General features: G+C 49.2%; 1 protein-coding gene across 1 annotated transcript; it reads right to left on the reverse strand.

The window, feature by feature from the left end:
- Positions 1-2765: 2765 nt before the first annotated feature.
- Itga10 (integrin subunit alpha 10) lies at positions 2766-20879 on the reverse strand. Its single transcript, XM_087897736.1, has 30 exons — positions 20746-20879; positions 19246-19357; positions 18750-18859; positions 18449-18540; positions 18121-18235; positions 16943-17070; positions 16429-16577; positions 15237-15387; positions 14472-14637; positions 14294-14367; positions 13923-14067; positions 13588-13736; positions 13212-13355; positions 12868-13071; positions 12327-12457; positions 11354-11520; positions 11116-11258; positions 10576-10689; positions 10342-10427; positions 9946-10087; positions 9692-9784; positions 9455-9531; positions 9225-9314; positions 8810-8894; positions 8533-8646; positions 8260-8340; positions 8015-8128; positions 5420-5515; positions 4576-4689; positions 2766-4268 (listed from the first exon to the last, which is right to left on the reverse strand). The coding sequence occupies exons 1-30, from the start codon at positions 20792-20794 to the stop codon at positions 4203-4205; spliced, it is 3501 nt and encodes a 1166-aa protein (XP_087753862.1). The 5' UTR covers positions 20795-20879; the 3' UTR covers positions 2766-4202.
- Positions 20880-21463: the final 584 nt, after the last annotated feature.

Below are 21463 nucleotides of genomic sequence, written 5' to 3' on the forward strand. Positions count from 1 at the left end.
CGCCTCCCGTGCCTACCGACTCTGAGAAGGATGCTCTCAGCCTCCGCAGAGGCACCTCCGAGGCCCCACCTCCTACTCCTTTCTGACTGGAGCTCCGCCCCAAATCCCGCCCCTCCCCCCGCTCTTTGGGCGCCCAACCCAACCCAAGGATCTCAGCAAGCTTCGATGTCACCAACAGTCCCCTTTACCTGTGATGAGGCTTACAGCTGTGACCTGTGCTTCATCCCCTTCTCCCCGACAAAAACCCAAGCCCTGAAGATCTTCGAAAGAGAACAGTTTGGAAACAGTAGGCGCTTGTAACGCTAAGCAGACTTGAGAACCAATGTGTGGCCCACTGCACCCCGAGGGACAAAACCCGAGAAAGATTAGGCCAATCGCATAACGCAGCTCTTAGAAAGAAGCAAGGGGAGACGTTTTATTGTATGCTTGCCCGTCTCCAAACACACACACACGCACACACACACACACACACACACACACACACACAACCTACCTTTGGATTCAGTTCTTGGTAATTCTTGTTTGACTGGTGTTGCTACAGCCAACCAATCTGGCCATCTTTCCCTTCTCCTCCCTGTAACCCCTACAAGCCCACCCAAATATGCTTGAAACTTTAAGAAATAAAGCCCAAAGTTCTCTTGAGAAGTGTTTTACATTAACTCATTTATTGGGGGAAGGGGCGTGAGTGTGTACTACTGGAACACTTCTGGAGAGGTCAGAGGACAACCTGTAAGAATCGGCTCTCTCTGTCCAACATGTGGGTCCAGAAATTGATTCAAGTAGTGGGGCTTGGCAGCAGGCAGTTCCTCTAATGCTCCAAGCCCAAAGTTCCTAACATGGTTTACAAGGCTCTTCTGAAACAGAAGCCGGAAGAAGGCGGTGGAGGTGCATGCCTTTAATTGCATTGCTCGGGAGGCAGAGGCAGGCAGATCTCTGTGAGTTTTGAGGCCAGCCCAGTGCTACGGATTGAGTTCCAGAACAACCAGGTCTACACAGAGAAACCCTGTCTTGAAAAACAAACAAAATAATCAAATTAACTGTTGTAGAAGACCATACATAATTCCCTTTGCAGCTGGTATATTCTAGGTGGAGCCTCATGTGAATTTCTGTTTTGTTTTGTTTTTAATTGTTATTGTATATTTCCCCTTAGGACCCTGACAACCTGCCCATCAGAGTGGGCATCTTGGTGTGCGACTTACTGGTAGTCCTTATCATCACCTACACAGCCACCACCTTCCTGTTTACATGTTTATGCTGTGTGTTTACATATTGGTGTTTCCTATCAGGTTCTCTGATGGCAGCAGCTGTGGTTTTTATTAGTCCCCTTGCTTGGCACATATTGGGTCTTTACTGTCTGTTAAGTGAATGAATGAATGAATGAATGAGCAAAGCAGCAACAGGAAAAACAGTCTAGCGTAGGAGAAGAGACCATTGCTTCTACACTGATTTTGCTTCAAAGGCTTTTTGAGAAACAGGCTGCAATGAGAGAGCTCAGCTCCAGAGCTGAGGGTGGAGGGGAGGCAGGTATGTCCTAGGAGGATACAAATGACACATTTGATATTCGCCAAAAGTTTAATAATTTTGACACAAAGGAAAAAGAAAAGTTTTCTTTCAAAAATGATTACATTTCTTTATTTCTGTGTACATGTGTATGTGGGGCCTGCTGCCATGACAGTTGTGGAGATCAGAGGACAACTTGCAGGGGTTTGCTCCTTCCATCATATGTAACCTGGGGTTCATTTGCATCCTGGGGATTAAACTAGGGGTCAGGCAGTGTGACAAGCACCTTTACCTACTAAGCTATCTGCCAGCCCCAGAGTGTTCTTTCAGTTATGTGGACAAAGGAGAGGCTGGAGGAAGGCTCAGCAGTCATGAGTACTTCCTGCTCTCTGGACGACGATATTAGAGTCACAGAACCTAGGGAATGAATCTCTCTCTCACTCTCTCTCTCTGAGAGATTCATTCATATATTCACATACACATATGTAGAGTCTGTCTCAAAGAGCGTGAGGCACGGATAAGACTTAACAGAGGGAGCAGACAGCGTAAAGAGGAATGGCATCAGGCGGGAACTGCTGACTACTTCAGAACACCTCACGGCACGTGGAATGGGAGTTTAGCTTACACCAAAACAGGGTTTGCAATTATGGCTGCTGTTTATTAAACATTTACTGCATGTTCACTTTTCCTGGACCATTTTTCACTTAGTCTTCAGAACTTCTGGTGAGAAAACTAACACAGAAGTTAAATGTGTCCCAGGCCACATGCGTTTGAAAAACGATGACCTATACACCCAAATCTGCCTTTATTCCTAATCCTGTACCACAAAAATCTGTTACCTGAACCTCCAAGAAACTCTGACTTGTTCAAGAAGATATGGCACAAATCAAAGACCAGAGCTTGGTCACACTGGCCTTTAACTCCAGCACTCAGGAGGCAGGGGGATCTCTGAGCTTAAGACCCGGTCTACAGAGCAAGTTCCAGGACAGCCAGGGCTACACGGAGAAACCCTGTCTCAAAAAAAGAAAAAAGAAAGAAAGGAAGGAAAGAAGGAAGGTAGGTAGGCAGGCAGGCAGGCAGGCAGGCAGGCAGGTCCGATGCAATCCAGTCTATGCACTTCCTAGATTGTTTTCTAGGGTCCCCTAAGTAGGCGAGACTTGCGGGGCACTAGAGCAGCAGATCGCCCGCTGAAGAGCCACAGAATCATTCCCATGCTTCCGCTTCTGAGCAGTCTATATCCTAGGAAACTCAAACAGAGCCAGAAGTCACTTGATACTGGATTTTATTTGTTCTGACCATCTGATCACCGTGGTAGAAACGACAATACCCACAGAGGGCGGCTCTGCGGAAGACCAGAAACACCAAAATAAACACGGCAGACAGGCCTCGAGGGCAGCCTGGGAAGACAGGTTCTATGGCAGCGGCCCAATCAGATCTCTCTTCTCCGTCTGCGGGTATCGGTCTACCAGAGCTGAACTCTGGAAACCCGCAACTGACTTTGCTGTTCAAAGTCTTAATTACAATAAAAAACAAGTTTCCCAGTTACTATGAGAATTCCAGTCGCCCATGAACCAAAACATCGGACAAGAGGGAGGGCGTTCAGAGTTAACTTGAGTTTTCCAGTAAACATCAAATAAGGCTGAAAAACTCACTCCAGCAGAGAAACCCACAACACACGACAGGAGTCCCAGAAACATCTTCCTGGGAGATAGTACTGCTATAAGTCAGCCGATGCTGGACAAGTAAGGTCTTACTGCCCCGAGATCTCATGCCAACCACTTAGGTTTCCTAATGCAGATCCCCTTCGTTTGGATCTCGTGAGGCTACTATTTCCCAAAGCTGGTGTGGCAAAAGGGCTTCCCACCATCAAGCCGCTTTCTCTAAGGAAGCCGCCAAGAGGGGAAAGCTGCCAATGAGCTCCCTGCTATTCCAATTTGAGCCACCAGGGGGACCCTGGTTCCAGAAAACTCAGGGCCAGGTCCTGGCTTTGCTCCCGAAGAAAGATGAGGGTTGGAACGCTGAAGCCCAGAGAGCCCGGGGGCCAGCTGGGTTTCCCTAGCACCTGAGGGCGGGCGTCCCATGAAGTCTCAGGTTTCAGGAGAGCTGGCGGTTGCCTGTCTGAACGCTTCTCTGTGCCTTGGAATTGTACAGAATGTCTCTTGTGGCTTTTTCTCCTCCCTCTTTTCCTGTTGACTCTCCCCATCCGGCTCTATGAATCACTAGACTCCACAGGAGAGCCGCAGATGTTGACTTTACTTCTTTTAAGTCAACGTCAGCTCTCTCCTGCGGAGTGGGGGAGCAGGCAGGAAGGTGAGAGGGTGTGGGGGGTGTGGAGGAGAACCTTTTCGGAATTGTGAGGGAGAGCAAAGGGGATCTGAAGGTGTCAGGAAAAAAAAATCCTTTGATCCCTGGTGATGGGGGAAGATAGGGTACCAAAGACCCAATGTTGGCTGTGGAACCCCATCAGGGCGAGGGGGAAAGCACAGGGTGGGGGCATTATGTGTTTTGGTGCCAGCCTTCGTGTCTGAGGCAAAGCCTCATCTCTTGCCAGCAACATAACCATGGCTCAAAAGTCAAGTCAGGCTGCGCGTCTGGAGACATATTCCAGAAGCATCCTTTCCCCTCTGCGCCTCCAAGCCTCGTTTTTTTGACACGAGTCTCTTGAAAAGCCTGCCAAAGAGGACTTGCTGACCCTTCTGCAGTCACTGCTCCAACTTCTCATCAGTCGGCTCTTCCTTGGGGATTTTCTTACGGGCAAAGAAGCCAAGCTACGAAGGGAAACATTCAAGTCATTGCCAGGTGCCCTGACTGGGGGCCTTGCTAAGAGCCCTGCGGCTTATCTGAGGTCTTCGCGTCTGTTCTGCTCCCAAAAATGGGGTTCAAATTTATTTTCTTTGGCTTTGTTTGACTGAAGCAACAACTGTGGAATAAAGTGAAGGAGACCCACACATGACACCCCCCACCCCCACCCCTGGCGAGTTTAACTGCCCAACACGAAGCCTGCCCTTCTTGGTAGAGTAAGATGCTTCAGATTGTGGGCACCTTGCTCCCAGCGCCCACAAAAGCTGGGCTCACCTTCCACAGGCAGAAGACAAGGAGAGCAAGCAGGAGCAACCCTCCCAGGACGCTGCCCACGAGAATCCACAGGGAGATGGGGGCGGTGGGGCTCTGAATCACCTCCAAGAGGCTCTGCATATCAAGGAGAGTTTGTTTTGGTTTGATTTGCCACACTTTGCCTTTGAGGCGGATTTCTGTGGGTTCGCTTGTTTGTTTGTTTGTTTTTGAGGCAGAGTTTCATGATGTGTCCCAGACTGCCCTTCCACTCTTCCTCTCTCAGCCTGCTCTCTCAGCGCTAGAGTCACAGGCACTCATCACCATACCTGCCTTGTGTCTTCTGAGTGTCCTTTAACTTGCCAAGCCTCATTCAACACTGCAACAAAGCCCACCCCAAAGAGAGAACGAAACAACAGAGATCTCTATACTTAAAAACACTGAAGCAAGAAGCATGGCTGTGGAAATGCCACTTCTGACTAGTGAGCTGCCTAGTGGATATGGTCCCGCTCTGGAAAATTCCCACTGTGAGACTGAAGAGATGGCTTGGTGGTTAAAAGCACTTGTTGCCTTTGCAAAGGATCCGGGTTTGGATCCCAGTATCCATGCTGCGGCTCAAAACCATCTCACTTTGAGGGAATCAATGCCTTCTTCAGACCTCCACTCACATGGTATTCTCGCTGATGCACAGTGAATTAAATTAAAAATAATAAAAATGCCTGGGGGCGGTCAGTGTTAGGAATGCTTATATCATATTCCAGAGGCCGCAAAACGCCGATATATAGGAGATTTTAAAAACTAAACTGAGAAAAGAAGGAGGCCATCCTTTCACCTCCCCCTGCCTCTATTCCCATGGCTCCAGTCCTACCTCACTCCAGGAGGGAGCTTCTGCCAGCTGTAGGACACTGCCCTTCTCAGTTCCTAACTTGAAGGTGCTGACTACCGTCAGAGACTTGAACTTGGCCTGTGGAACAAGCAGATGGGAAACATTTAGACCGAGTCATCGCCTGGTGGTGTGGAACCCCAGGGGCGATGCTGAAGCTCAGTGGCACATTATCAGGGTCCTGAAGACCCGAAGAAGTTAGAAGTCGATGGGGAAAAAAGGAAGGGAAGCAGACAGAAAACCTGCTCTGAAAATACACTGTTTACAAGGGCATCCAACTCCCCTTTCCATGTTTCCTACCAAATCCCACCAACCCTGGCACTAGGATCTAAGCATGGGTTGAGTGTCCTTCAGCCTTCATGTGTCAAATCTTGGTGTCTGCTGCAAGATATTGAGAGGGAGAAACTTTATCTGACTGTTGTGTTTAGTAGTGGGCCTTTGGGAAGTGCTTGGGGTAAAAGTGTTTTAGTGGAACTTTGTGACTGAATCCTGATTGATGGCTTTGAAAGAAGAGCAAGCAAGAATGGATACACGCAATTCCCCACCATAGGACTCAACAGAGACCCTTACAACGGCAGAGCTGAGAAGAGCGTCGGCTCCTGAACCTAGTACACCTGCTGTTTACATTTTGTTCACTGGTCTATAAGATCCATGAGGGTAAGGACCATGTCTGACCAGCCTTTGTGCTGCCAGTGTCTATGACAAGTGTGTGCATGTGTGTGTGAGTGTGAGTGTGTGTGTGTGTGTGTGTGTGTGTGTGTATGGATGGAGGTCAAGACAACATGCTTGGCTGTTATTCTTCAGTACCCTTATACATTTGTCTTTTTATTTGAGACAGGGCTTCTCATTGGCTTGACATTCTTTTTTTAAAAGACAGGTTCTTACTGTGTATACCTGGCTGATTGGCCTTGACCTCACTATGTAGATCAGGCTGTCCCTGAACTCACAGAGCGCTGGGGTCTGTGTGTATGTGTGTTTACTTGTTTGTTTTGTTTTTTTAACATTGTCAAGTAGGTGAGACTAGGGGGCCAGTGAGCTTCTAGGGGTGCACCTGAATCACCCTCCTATGTCCCCATCATTGGAATTACAAGCACATGTCACTGGTTTTTATATGAGTCCTGGGGTCTGACCGCAAGTCTTAGGCTTTATCTACTGAGTCACCCCACAGACCCCTAGTGACTTCTTAACAAAAGTTTGCTATGAAAGTCATTAAGCTAGCTACGGTGGTATACACCTGTAACCCCAGTACTCAGGAGACTGAATCAGGTCAAGACTAACTGCAGAGACTCACTGAAATCCTGGGGGTGGGGGATGGAGAGATGGGTTAGCCAGTAAGAGTTCAGTTCCAGCACCCAGATTACTGTAACTCTGGCTTCAGGGTACCCAATGGCGTCTTCTGTTCCCTGTGGGCACTCACAAACAAGCACACACACTTACATATAGACATGCACATGTGCACATAAAAATAAATCTTGAAAAAAAATTAAAATAACAAAAATGTCTAGGGGTGGTCAGTGGTAGAATGCTTACACCATATTCCAGAGGCTGCTAATACCACGCTCAGTCTCCCTCTCTCTCTGTCTCACACACACACACACATACACACACACACACACACACACACACACACCTGAATCTGACAAGGTGACCAAGAAAGCTAGAGAGAGTACCACATGTGGAGAGGAATGATTCATCTTAGCTCACCTAAGGCTTATGCTGATTACCCAGAGATCTAGCAATATTGAAGGTGGTTGTTAAATGTATTATATTAAACAACATAAATGCCTAGTGCTAAATAGCCATTTACAATTAAGGTGCTAGTTCCCTGCTCCCACTGACTTCTGAGTGCCGACCATCGTAGCAAATTCAATTTCATCTCCCTAACTTCAGAGATTTCCATAATCTAAACCCCTGTCGAGTATGCAATTTTACTTTACTGTAAATAATATCAATTATTATATTCATTTGTTTAACAAAAAAGTATTAAACACCTGCAATGAATTAGACATGATACATGATAGGTCTCAGACTCCCTACTGATGACTTACACAGAATTATTCCTGTAACTTGACGGAATGTGAGTGTGTACGTGCACGTGTATGTGCTCAAGTGTGTGTGTGTGGCTGTGTGTGTATGTGTACACGTGTGTGCGCACGTGTACTCATGAGAGTGGCTGGTTGGCGTGGGGCTTGCTATATAGACCAGGCTAACCATGAACTTTGAACTCATAAAGATCCATCTGCCTCTGCCTCTTGAATGCTGAGATTAAGGATGTACATCACCACACTAGCTTGATGAATTAGTGATTAAATGTAGGAATTTTATTAATTGATTCCTATGATGCAGTTAAGGGCTGCTACAAGAGTAGTTGCTACGTTCTATTGAGGGCTTGCCATATGTTCATCTCATTACCTCCCTATAACAATTTCACAAGCTAGGTACAAGCATTCTCATTTTAACCAGATAAAAGCCGGGCATGGTAGTGCATGCCTTTCATCCCAGAGCTGAACTTAAACAGGAGTCTGTCTACCTCCATGTTAATATTTCTGATAGAAGCAGAATAGAAGAAAAGAGATTTACCCTCCGGAAGAATTCGTTGTGAATCAGCCTCAGCAGTCCAACAGAGATCTCAGTCCCCTTTGCCAGCTGTCCAAGGTGGCACCTCACCACCTGACACCGAGTGTTACTCCCATTCTATCCGAAGAGAGACAAATCAGGACCCTGGAGCGGAGCGTTCCCCTTCCTGTCTCCACTTCCCACCCACCTTTCACCAGACACCAATCTCTAGTGCATTTCTGCCCCCGACACCTTCCAGGGACTCCTACCAGTCTGTTTGTATGCTGAAGCTCCTCTGGGTGCACAGGGGATCCTGGGGGCTCAGTCAGATTCTGCACTGTGCAGCTTGCCTAAAAGAAGATTCAACTGAAAAGGCTCCCAAACCAGCCCCTCCTAGACCCCTGCTATGCATAATCTCCTTCCTCCCAAGCCATGGGGAAAAGAATGGTCTCAGAAGTGGGAGCTCTGAGAGCAGTGGGCCAGCAGAGAGGAGCCCACTGTTTCAAGATGGCAGGGTTCTGTGTGCTCTAGCCCAGACTCACATTGCTGGCGATGACCTGAGATAGTGACAGGAAGTAACTGCCCCCATGGGCCACAGCTGGAAGGAGGGCTGTGATGATGAGGCCACTGACCACATGACAGCCAAGGTTCTGAACCTGGAAGAAGACAGAGAGACAGGGACAAGGGACCTGCTTCATCTCTTCCCCTCAGCCTCTCAAGGATCTCATCCTGTTCCCACACAGCTATTGCTGTTTCCCCACCCGCACCCACAGCGCGTCAACCCCCACCAGCATGCCAACCTCCCCCCAAGCTGCTCACCCTAAGAGTGGTTTTGAATTCAGGGCCAGGACCCACTGGGAGAGTCCTGTAAGGGTGAACCTCGTATCGATGCAGGGTGGACTCACTGTGTGGACACCAAACCAAGAGGTGTGGCCATGACAATGGCACAGGCCACAGGATCAGCATACAAACATGAATTCGGGGAAGGCAGGGTCAGCACATGGATAATGAGATGGGGATGCATGACGAAGAAGGTAACTGAATGTAACACAAACTTGATTTAAAAACAAAAGCCATGTGGTCATATCCCCATATCTCTTTATCAGGACCTGGCAAAGCCCAGGAAAGTAAGGGGCATAAGAGCAAAGGTTAACAGCTTGTGCTCCTGGGAAGACTGAAAGACAAGGAAGGGTGGGGGATGGGGACACAAAGACTGTGGGGGGCCGGGCCATACCTAGAGAACAGGAGGTGAGGTTCGTATTGGATGTAGGCAGAGGTCTGAACTGTATTGTCTTGAAGGGTCTCATTTCTCTCCAGGCTACTGCTGTGGGGTCAAGGGGGAATCTTTCACATTCCAGTCCCTCCTCAGGGACCCCCTCTACTACTAGAGGAATTGGGGGAGTTTCTTTCCGTCAGGACCCATGAGAGGGGTAGGAGGGCTGGAGGGAGCTCCTGTGTTCTCACCTGCTGGCCGTCAGCCTCACCAAGGCCTGGCTCAGGAGGAAGGTGCAGCTAAATTCAAACTCTAACAGAAAGGTCACCTGGGGGTAAGGGACGTGGACGGAATAATGATAAATTCTTCCTTGTGGATAAACCACAGAAGAACCAGTCCCTGCCTACCTCCTCCCCAGAACTTTCGTGCCCGTGGACCCCAGGCCCTGCTTTCTCTGTACTTTGTCTTCATTGTGGGTCCACACTCACCTTGGCCCCAGCCTGGAAGACTGGATGGCCCACAATGCACACCCGGGCATGGGGGGAAGGGACAGTACATTCCACCTTCACTGATTTGGCTCTCTATAGGCAGAGGGATGAGGTGGAAGTTAGAGCCGGGGCTAGGGCTGCTCTTCCGCCCACTAAGATGCTAAACACTGAGCCTTTCCTCAAGCGCCCCATAGCCAGCGCTCATATTCTCATCTTCCTCCTCCCTTCACCTCAGCCCCTTCCACCCGGGATACCTGAGGAGTAAGACTGGTTAGGTGGAGGTTTCTAGAGAACCTGAGACTCAGGCTAGTATTGTAGGCATTTTCCTTCTTGTTCTCCAGGGTTGCTGACACCAGCAGTTTCTGTCGGTCACCGTGAACCACAAATGGGGACTTTCTAAGAATGGGAGATAAAGGAATGACTAAGAGGCAAAAGAGAATCAAAGATCCCACTTCCAACACGGTGGCGCAGGCCTTTAATCCCAGCACTTGGGAGGCAGAAGCAAGTGAATCTCTGTGAGGTGAGGGCCAGCCTGGTCTACAGAGCAAGCTCCAGGAAAGCCAGGGCTATATAGGGAGAACCTGTTTCAAAACAACAATGCTCTAGCTCCCTTGAGTCCCTTTGGTTTGCCTAGCTCATCTCCATCTAACCTGGAGCCCCTGATGTCCATGTCTGCTTGAAGTACCAGGTCTGTGATACATTCATTGTCAGGGCCGCAGTCTTTTGAGAAGGGGACCTAGAAGAGAGTTAAGGGTCTGAGGACGGAGAGGAAGGCAAAGAGCCTGGCTAAGATTTTACCATGTGTATGTGGCCTCCCCTTCTCTTAAGTTCACTGGGAGGGCAGCACTGGGACCCCAGACCGAGCAGGGTATGACACTACTAACCAGCTTTTGGACAGAGGTGGACGATCCCTCATCCAGCACAGGCCCTGGCTTTGTGGTGTTGTCCAAGGTGAAAGTCACAGTCAAGGCCACTGGCCGGAGGTAATCCGATGTATCCTGAGGAAAAGAAGAGTGAAGGGCAGATCATGGGGAACCAGGGTTAGAGTAGAAACCAGACCTCTGCGGAACATGGCACATGTGACCGCCCCTGAAGCACTTCCTATGTCCTGGGCACTATGTCCCAAGGTGGTCACAATATGATGGAATGTGACTCAAATACAACTCCTTTGAACATATAGTTATCAGTATATATATCATCCCTTGTGGTCAAGGACACTGGGATGTGGCAGATGAGTACCTTGGCAGAGTTCATAGTGACACATTATAGAGCTAGGGTTCCAATCCTATCATCCTAACCCCCAAATCTGAATTGTCTCACTCTCTCTGCTTCAGTTTGGCTGCCGATCTGTCTGAACCTCCACGGGACCCGGGCTTCTCCTGACTCTCAGACCAGATGCCAAGCGGTGCCTGCCCCATCCTCACCAGTACGTGGAAGTGCAGCTGCTCACAGGTGACATTCCCTACACTGAGCTGGAGCTGCCGAGGCGACAGCCGCTGGCCAGAGCCATCAAATGCTGCACGCGCCCCAGCTGTCCACTCATCCAGTGATGCCGAGAACTGGATGTCTGGATGGGAGAGGCAAGCGTGAGAGTGGAGACAGACACAGACACCAGGGTGGGCCAGGACTTGAGGGCTGTCTGGGCTGTCTGCAGTCACTCACAGAATCTGCGGTCCCAACGCCCGGCAGTGTGAGAGGTCACTCGGAAGCACAGGGCTGCAGTGAGGCAGGCTGCTTCCTGGCCTCTTCGCCTACAGTCCTTTTGAACCACACTGATGTGTGGCGGCTTCACATCCAGGGTTGGCAGCAGGTGTATGATGGGCTGGGAGCTGGGAACGAGGTGGGAGAGAAATTGTAAAGGAGTAGGTAAAGTACTGCCTCAGACTGGGAATGGAGCTCAGTGGTGGAGTTCTCGAGCATCTGAGCTTGCACTTCAGAACCGGAAGAACAGAAAAAGATGAGAATTGCAATCTTAGTACTCGCTTTCCGTGATTAAGAAAGAAAAATAGGGCTGGAGAGATGGCTCAGAGGTTAAGAGCATTGTCTGCTCTTCCAAAGGTCCTGAGTTCAATTCCCAGCAACCACATGGTGGCTCACAACCATTTGTAATGGGGTCTGGTGCCCTCTTCTGGCCTGCAGGCATACACACAGACAGAATATTGTATACACAATAAATAAATAAATAAATATTTTAAAAAAAAGAAAGAAAAATAATATTAAGGTCTGAATATGTCACCCTTCCCAGAAGCCTAAGACAGAAGTCACATAACAATACAATAAGTTAATAAGCACTAATGTCAGGCTGGAGAGATGGCTCGGTGGGCGGTTAAAAGCTCTGGCTGTTCTTCCAGAGGATTCCCAGCACTCACAGGGTGGCTCAAGGCCAGCTGTAAAACTCCAGTTCCAGGGGATCTGAGACCCTCTTCTGGTCTCCATGTGCAGTGCACACACACACAGTGCACGGACATACACATAGGCAAAACACTCATACACATAGAATAAAAATAAACACTGTCAAAACTCTTTATGTGAACTATCTTATTTGATACTTACAATAAACCAGTAAGACGGTGACAATCACTTTCATTCTATGAACTAGGACACCGTGCACTGTTACCCAAGCTGAAGCCCTCACCTGAGCAGGATGGCTGCCCCATGGGCACCCACAGCAACATCCACGAGATCATCTCCGTCCAGATCTAACCGGCCATCCACACTCCGGCCAAAGTAGCGGAGGGCCTGTGGCATGGCTACAGCGGCAATCCGCTGAAAGGAGAAGGAGAAAGACTGAGGAAGGACTCACAGCCGCTTCTCTTCCTCCTGCCAGGTTCTTTCTAACATTCCCATCCATTCAAGAGAAGAAGAAAAATTTGCCTATCTCGGGAATCCCTCATTCGCTGTCTCCCTTGGCAACCTATGAATGGTTTGACTCTTAAGCCAAGTGGATGACAAATAAGCAAAACACACACACACACAAAACTCCCTTCCCTTTCTACCACTGTGCCCCATTTTCAATTGTTTGTTTTATTTTGTTTTTAAGATAACATCTCACTGTGTAGTCCTGGCTAGCCTGGAATTCACTATGTGGGCCAGGTTGGCCTTGAACTCACAGAGATGCACCTTCTGGGATGAAAGGCACCTACTACCACACTGTGTTTTACCCCAGCACTGCTAACCTGGGTAGGATGGGGCCTGATTCCATTCTGGGTTCCGTGATACAGGTATAGCGCTCCCCGGTGCCCATCCTCCAGGGGAGCCCCCACAGCCACATCAGCGAAACCATCTTGGTTCAGATCCGGAAGAGCAGCCATGGCAAAGCCAAAACGAGAATCCTGGGGACGTTCTGGCTGAAGGGTTCCTTGGAGCATCAGCAAAATTTGCTTGTAATGGTGAGGAGGTAGAAGGAATTGTTTACCTGGTGGCCCTCACCCATCAGCAAGCTCTAAAGATATCTGTGTCTCTCCCTTTCCTCCCTTCCACCATCCCCCCACACATTCTAGAGGGCCCCACCAATTCTTACCTGACCCACCACATATACATACACACGTCCAGTCTCTTTGTTCTGGGGACCCAGGAACATGGGGGCAGCCACAAGTAAGACATCAGTTATCCCATTCCTGTCTGTATCCAATGGGCAGAGCTCACTGCCGAAGTACGAGCCAATCTGGGTGAGGTGGGTGGTGATGAAGCCCAGAGAAAAGGGAAGGTAAGGATTATGACAGCTGGACTCAGCAGGAAGTACTCAGGGCCCTGTCGACCTGGGTCTTACATCCCTCACAGACTGCCTACCAGAATGCAGCACCGCCTTCCCTGCCTTGCCCTTTCCCTTCTCGCTCTTCTCCCTCAGCCTGGCAGTCCCGGGGACCCAAGGGTCTCACCCTCCCTTGATGTCATACCTGATCCCCCTGGAGGCTCTGGGTGACCCTCAGAGACCCATCTTTCTTTAGCTGGAAGGCGATGACTTTTCCTCGATGTCTAAACCTCGGTGCCCCCGAGAGAAAGAGGCGGCGGCCGCCGGGCAGAAGCATGGAGGAAACAGAGTAACCTAGAAGTGAGCAGGGATCAGATGCCAAAGAGAAAGAAGACGAGATGAGAGCGGAGGGTGTGCTAAAGGCTGAAGGTGAATTCTCAAGAGAGATCAGCGAAAAACTGCCCGACTTAACAGGGAGTACCTCATCCGCCCTACTGGGTCTCCCCCACCCTCCCAGCTCCCTGCAACTCTGTTACTCACCCAGGTAGGCTGCATGGTTCTGCAAGGCAGGGGGAAACTCATCTTCCAGGGCCGTTCGTGGGGGGAAAAGGCGGCGACCTTCTTCAAGCCATAGTACCGAGCCCCCCCAGTCATAGGCCCCCACCATCCCAAAGAGAATCCCATCCTGGGGGCAGAACCGAATGAGGACACTGAGAAGACAGTGGAGAACGGGAGAAAAATGAAGTCTCCAGGAGTAAGATGCTCACAGAAAAGCACGGAAGGGCAGGAGCGAGGCTGGTTAAAGGAGAAATCTGGAAGGGCCTTAGGGTTTAAGTTGAGTCAGAAGCTGGAGAGGATTATGAAGAGATCAAGGGCTCAGGGATGTTGCAGAGGGTCAGGGTCTGTCCAACCTGTAATCGGTGGGTGGAGAAGCCAATCTCAGACATTTCTAGCCCAAAGGAGCTTTCATTTTCCCCATGGGACCCTTGGGCATAAGAGAATTGCAAAGCGCTCAGGGGAGCTGGCTCTACTGAAATCACTCAAGAATGCCCCCAACACCGTCTTCCATTTTGCCAGGATAATCATTACCTTCAAGACCAAATATTCGGTCTCCCAGTGCATCCACAATGTCTGTCAGTGCAGCCTCATCTGTGACATTAAAGAAGAATCGCTCATCTGGATCACTAGCGATATCTCTGATTTCCCGAAGGAAAGAGCTAGGGTCTCTCTGTCGTCGGAGATAGTGACCGAGGACCTGAGATCAAGATGGGGGTTTATTATCTGTGTGAAGTAAATTGTTAGAGCTGATACAGGACACAGCCAACTAAAGAAAAGGGAAGGAAATAACGACTGAAGTCCAGGCAGGAACTAATACTATTTTCTCTGCTTCACATATTGAAAACCTTTCTCCATCTCTCTTTTTAGCTCCAGAGTCGATTCTTGGTCTGGGAGATGACTCGGGGAGTAAAGTGCTGGCCATGCAAACTGACAGCCTGAGTTCAGATCCCCAGACCCACATAAGATGCTGGACACAGTAGCTCAATCTTATCTGCAATCCCAGCATGCCCCTACCAGGAGACAGGAAACTGAATCAGAAAACTTGACCAAGCCTGTGGGCCGGCCAGCCTGGCTTAGTTAGTGTATCAGCTGAACAAGGGGACCCAGTCTCAAACAAGGTGGAAGGTGAGGACCGACATCTGAGCTTGTTCTCTGACCTCCATATATATATATATACACCATGGTATGTGCACATATGCATGCACACATACACACACACATATACACACACACCATACAAATACACATGCACTACAATACAAAACAAAACCAGAAAGCACCAGAGTCAAGACTCACTGCGATCCCGTAACGTGTTACTCTTCCAGCCTCACAGGCCTTTAGTGCGGCCGGAAGCTCCTCTCCATCATGGGATTCTCCATCAGTGACAACAACCAGCAGCCTTGCAGCCTCAGGTCTGCCCCCTCGGGACTGACTGAACCCTTCTGTGCTAAGAAAAGAAAAGAACAAAATACGGCTCTGCACACACATACACACACACACACACACACACACACACACACACACACGTGTATTTAACACTGTCATCCATTCACTGAGGTTGGATGTTGTGTCTTCTAGGCCATTCTCCAACAGTATTAACATGCAAACTGGCACAAAGTCACGACTTGGATGTTTGGATGCCCAGAACATATAGAATATAGAATAACCTATCATCAGTGTAAATTAGTGCAAGATTTGTTCATTCATAGATTTATTCAGTGAACATTGTGTTTGGGTTGACAAGAACAAGGAAACGGAGACTAGACACTAGTCATGGTGTCAGGCAGTCTCCCAGAAGGTGAGTTTAGGATCGTGTTTGGAAAGGAGGTTAGGACACGAGTGGCTAAAAAGCTAAGGATCAGAGTTGACATGGAAATAGCAGAGAAGAGATGGGGCTCTGGTCACAGAAACAGACAGACCAGGAGATACACTCAGAGACACTGTGAGATACACTCAGAGACACTGTGAGATACACTCAGAGACACTGTGAGATATACTCAGAGACACTGTGAGATATACTCAGAGACACTGTGAAATACAGTAAGAGACACTGTGAGATACACTCAGAGACACTGTGAGATACACTCAAAGACACTGTGAGATACACTCAGAGACACTGTGAGAAACAGTAAGAGAGACTGAGATATACTCAGAGACACTGTGAGACACACTCAGAGACACTGTGAGACACACTCAGAGACACTGTGAGACACACCCAGAGACACTGTGAGATACAGTAAGAGACACTGAGATACACTCAGAGACACTGTGAGATACACTCAGAGACACTGTGAGATACACTCAGAGACACTGTGAGATACACTCAGAGAGTGCTTGACCAGCAGCCAACCGAGCCTTCCTCCATGAACATCTAGCACGCAGATAAAGACAAGCGCACAGACCATCTTGTGATGTACATGCCACATCCCAGACCCTCTTGCAGGCGTGCTGATGCTTCATCCTCCCGCATCCCTTCACCATGCCTCACCATGCCAGCATTATCGCTTGGGCAGTTCTTGTTTCTCGCCCCTCCCGCCGGCTGAGGTTCCTTGCTGCTCTCACAACTTCTTCCTTGGTTCGGAAATCTCCCAGGGACCACTCGTGCACAGGGCTCTCCCCATACTGTACCAGTCCTACCTGAAAACAGTAAGCCATGTCCTCCAATGGGATGTTTGTAGAGGATGGGGAAGATGGAGAACAAGGGAGGGAGGGGAAATGAACACCTCTCAGGCATGTCCAGTCTGCAGCTTGTGGGTCCCAAGCAACTGCACACAGCAAAAGACAGCTATGGATACGGCCCATACAAAATCTTAAACTTACTTCAAACATCATGAGATTTTTGTGACTTTTTGGTAACTTAATTACACAATTCTTGAGCATGAATTCTGTAGATGACAATGTCCTGGTGTGATGTCAAGAGGTTGGACATGTCTGGTTACACTGAACGGACCATGAGGATCTATCTCTTTCCCTCCAAACCCATCCATGTGTCCATCTCTTACCTGTATCTGCTCCGGATCAATAAAGAGTCTCCCTACCAGCCTCCGAAGGAAAGTCTGAACTTCAGACCAGGGATAGATACTATTGGAGCCATCCAAAACAATGACGACGTCCATGTATGTTGGACAGCCTAGAAGGGGGGAGTATAGTGATGGGAAGCAAAGACTGGAAGGATGCTGGGGCGGGGCCAACAAGGGAAAATGTCACCGGAGGGTGCGTCAACGTAAGCATCGATTAGGGACTTCTTACATGCAAGGAAGGACTATGCCAGGCTCCTAAGTGTGGGAATGAATGAAAGAAGAGATGGGCAAGTGTGAAGAATAAAATCTGCACCAGACAGAAACCTACCACTAGTCTACGCTATGGGAGACCAAGAGAGCATCAGTTTGGTACGTGTATGTGTGTGTGAATGGAACTTAGGGCTCTATTCATGCTCTATCTATGTGCCACTGAGGGTCAGGTCCAGCCCAGAGTGTCATTCTGATAGTGGTAATCCAAATAGGCAGCAGAGTCAGGCATGACAGTACATGTCTACTATGCCGGTATTTGAGAAGCTGAGGCAGGCAAATCCCAAGTTCAAGGGCATCCTGGGCTACATGATAATACTATGTCCAAAAAGGCAGCAAATAAGAAGGTATATGAAAGGACTGGGGGAGAACTCAATAGCTGAGTGCTCACTTGGAATGCATAAGACCCATAAAAATAAGATATTGAGGATTCTGAGGAAATGTACTGGGGTAGAGAACATTGTAAACAAAAGAAATACAGGTAAAAATAAGCGGCACACAGAGGAATAACAATGTAAACGTAACAGGCGAGGCACAGGATGTATGGAGGATAAGCCGGGTTTTTTTTAAGTTGGTTAAACCAGATCCTGGTGTCTTGACACTCTGGTCAGGAGTCTGAATTCTGATCTGTTAGCAAGTAGCAGATTCTGCTGCAAGCACAGCTGGGGATGGTGGGGTTAGCCATGCAGACCTCTGCCAAGTCTGGGGATGGTGGGGTTAGCCATGCAGACCTCTGCCGAGTCTGGGGATGGTGGGGTTAGCCATGCAGACCTCTGCCAAGTCTGGGGATGGTGGGGTTAGCCATGCAGACCTCTGCCAAGTCTTTTGTTCTGTTTTCCCCACCCAGCACCCCAATCTGAAAACTGAGTTCCCAGGCCCTTCCACCGGCTCACGTTGGGCAGTGGGTGCCAGGCTTCCCTGGGGCTGGAATGAAGCATCCACACGGGCACACAGTCCAGAACTGAAGACAGAGCTGCCACAAGCACGAGACCAGAGAGGGGCACAGGCCTGGGCACAGGTGGGTAAAGAAGATAGTTATTCCCAGGTCTAAGAGGGGCTCCTCGGAATATGCATCTAGTTAAAAAAAAAAAAGAGGCACTAAGATCACTCCTATCTTGCTCTCTAGGGTTTTTAAACTCCTTGGCTCTTCTATATAGATTAACCCCCCTTACCATAATGCTCTTTTCCCTGCCATGAACCTTCCGAGACCCTTTAGCTCACCATGAATCCCCCATCACCATCTGTCTCTAGTAGTGACATGCCCAGGTGCATATTCACAGCCGGCTGAGATGAATTTCCCAGTTGATAGTCTCCTGGTTGGAGGAGGAGTAGAAGAGAATGAAGTCAGGGGTCAAAGGCTGGGTGCTCGAGTTCAGTTTGGGAAGAGAATGAAAAGGAATCCGTATCAAGTTGAAGGCAAGGTCTGTATAGGTTGTGGGGGCAAAGAAGCTGACACACAAGGACTTAGCTACTGGATATCAGAATCAGGGATTAGTAGGGAAAGAGTTGAACATCTTCTTACCCAGGTGGCCCTTGGCACATGGGGCATTGTAGGATCCCCCTATAGAGCAGCGATAAACATCCCCCCGCCGGTCACCTGAAGGCCCATCCCAAGGGGCGCCCACCAGCATCCTGGGAGGGGAATATGGGTATAAGCATCAGGTGAACATGACTCTTTTTTTCTCCTTTCTTTTTTTCTTTTTCTTTTTCTTTTTTAAGACAGAGCTTCTCTGTAGCTTTGGAGCAGGTCCTGGAACTAGCTCTACGTAGACCAGGCTGGCCTCGAACTTGCAAAGATCCACCTGCCTCTGCCTCCCGAGTGCTGGGATTAAAGGCGTGCGCCACCACCACCCAGCAAGCATGATTCTTAACATAGACGAGAGGGAAAGTGCATGGAGGTGGCCAGTTCAGAGCCCTAGGCACTTTCAAAGACCAGCTTAGAGACTCATCTCTCCTGCCTCCCTTTTCACCAGGGCTTCCACAGTCCCAATCCCATGGTCCTCCGATTTCCTTCTCACCATCGCTCTCCACCCCCAACATGCTGCAAGACGCTGTATCCAAATTCGGCCTCTGGTGGCCCTGTGAAGAGGCGTGGGTGGCGCTCATCCAGATTAAAGGGGCAGCAGAGACCTGGGAGGCCAGGATCAGAATTAGCATCAACTGGTCAGCTGAAGGACCGGAGAGGCACAGCGATGCCCAAGACAGGAGGGTGCATCTCCAGCTCAGTGTGGCTGCCTGATGGCTTAACGCTCTCCTGGCCTCTGTTGATGTCATGTACTAAAGCCCCGGGTGGGGTGATGGGGCGACTCTCCCTGCGTGGGGGTTCTGAGGCCCTCGGCCGTGCTTTAACACAGCTGCACTTTCGTTCCTACTCCTGAGATCTCATTCACAGACACGTCTGGGAAGGTCGGGTTACTCTCCACATCATCCCTCCTACACACCCTCCTAAGCCATCAGAGTGCAAAGAGGGAGCGGGCCTTTGTGCAGCCACAGAAGCTCTCCTTCCAAGTTCTTCCCAAACCCGGGCCATGGGGAGAAGAGGGCGAGGAGCGACGCGTCTGGGTGTCTCCCCTTTCCATGCCTTGACATTGTCACACTTGCACTTTCTCCAGGGTCTAGGACGCTGGTGGCTTCCAGCCCTGCAAACCTCAGTGCTAATTAACTGGGTGGAACCACCAGCCTGCCCACACACATAGTTTGCCATCTATCCCTGTTAAGGGTCCTATCCCCCACCAAAAAAAAACCTCCCCCATAATCTGTTGCTTAGCTCCTCCACCTCCCAACTACCCCTTGCCACAGTTCCCTCAAACTTTAGCTCACTCCGAAGGTCCCCAATTGTGTCCTTGCCGATCCCTTTCTTCTGACCCCAATTCCCATAAAATCAGAGCGGGTATTTTAGGAAACAAAGATTATAGGGTACTTGCAGAGAAAAATTCCAAGCCTCGTGTCCCTCCCGTGCTTTTCTCTCCCACTGTCTTGCTTCTTACGGTCAAGCAACCCTCTCTCACCCCATGCCCACCCTCCAGCATCTGTAACTTTTGACTCAAACCAAGCTCACTTTTGGAAGGTATTCTGTATGTGAGTCTTTTTGCATCTAGGAAACAGTGGGGGTTGTAAGACCAGGAACTCATTAGATGAACCTAGAGTTCTGACCACATAGTAAGGCAATTATGCCTCGGCACCAGGGAGTACCAATGTTAGGGAGAGGCCAGGAGGGTAATCGTAGGGATCAGGCTAGCTGCAAGGAAGAGGAGAAACGTGGTTCTATTCTGCATCCTCATTTCTATGGAGTTTAGAGCAAAGGTGTTAGATAACTAGGTACAACTCTTACTCAAGCCTTAGGCAGCTTCAACCCCTGCCATTTGGGAATCTAAAAATACGAGTTCACATGCAAAATATGGTATCAATATTAACCTCTGACCCAAACTCCCAAGTAGTTTTAACCGTAATGGTCCCAATTCTAAACAATTCACATATCTTCCATTCCCACCAGAAACCAAGAAGTTTGCCTTCCTCACCTGTCAGCAACGCCAGGGGCAAGAACAGGTGAGGAGAGAGGCGCGCCATGCCTGCTTGTCCTGTCGTGTTCAAGAAGTCCTCTGTGCCTGTCCCTCTCCCTGGCTGCTTTCTTTACTTTCCCTCCTATCCTGCCCCCTCCCACTGGCAGCTAAAAATAAAGTTGAACGGAATGGGAGGGGTGGTGGTGGGGAACTGTGGGGAGCCCCAGTCCAAGAGGACAGAGGGATCTTAGTCCAGTCTCTGCCTTGGTGCTGCCCCCTGGAGGCCTCAGCTAATATTCAACGAGAACACAGCTTTGAATCCTTTCTGAGGCTACATTTCCCCTGTTGTTTATTTGTTCAATAGTGATTTCCTCCCGTTTGGAACGCCCATTTGGGAAGTAGGAGTTAGAGACAAATTCTTTTTGCCTTATTAATCTCAACCTGAGCTATGCAAAATAAAAGCCGACAGCAGCGACAGCAGTGTTTTCCTGCCTACTGTGTGAAGGGCAGTCCCACTGTGTGACCTTGCCAGTTCACTGCACTCTTGGGTCATGCTTATGTGTTTAATAGCTTCTGGAGAGTCTTTGTCTGTGAACAGGTGTGCTTCGTAGCACCGATATAATTGCTTTGGTTTAAAATAGCCCACCCCTAATTTAAGGAGCCTATAAATGTCTCAAGAATGGTAGAAACATCTTAGTACTTTTGATGTACACTACCTTAGTACACTACCTACTAC

Source organism: Myodes glareolus, chromosome 17, assembly GCF_982192425.1.
Source record: "Myodes glareolus chromosome 17, mMyoGla1.1, whole genome shotgun sequence".
NCBI classification, from domain to species: domain Eukaryota; kingdom Metazoa; phylum Chordata; class Mammalia; order Rodentia; family Cricetidae; genus Myodes; species Myodes glareolus.

Bases quoted from the DNA above. Each gene is read 5' to 3' on its own strand.
- Itga10 (XM_087897736.1), bottom strand. From the start codon at position 20,794: ATGGCGCGCCTCTCTCCTCACCTGTTCTTGCCCCTGGCGTTGCTGACA. The intron at 13,356-13,587 runs GTATGACATCAA...CACCTCACCCAG, and splicing joins AGAGCCTCCAGGGGGATCAG to ATTGGCTCGTACTTCGGCAG. The intron at 8,129-8,259 runs GTAGGAGTCCCT...CTCTTCGGATAG, and splicing joins TTCAGCATACAAACAGACTG to AATGGGAGTAACACTCGGTG.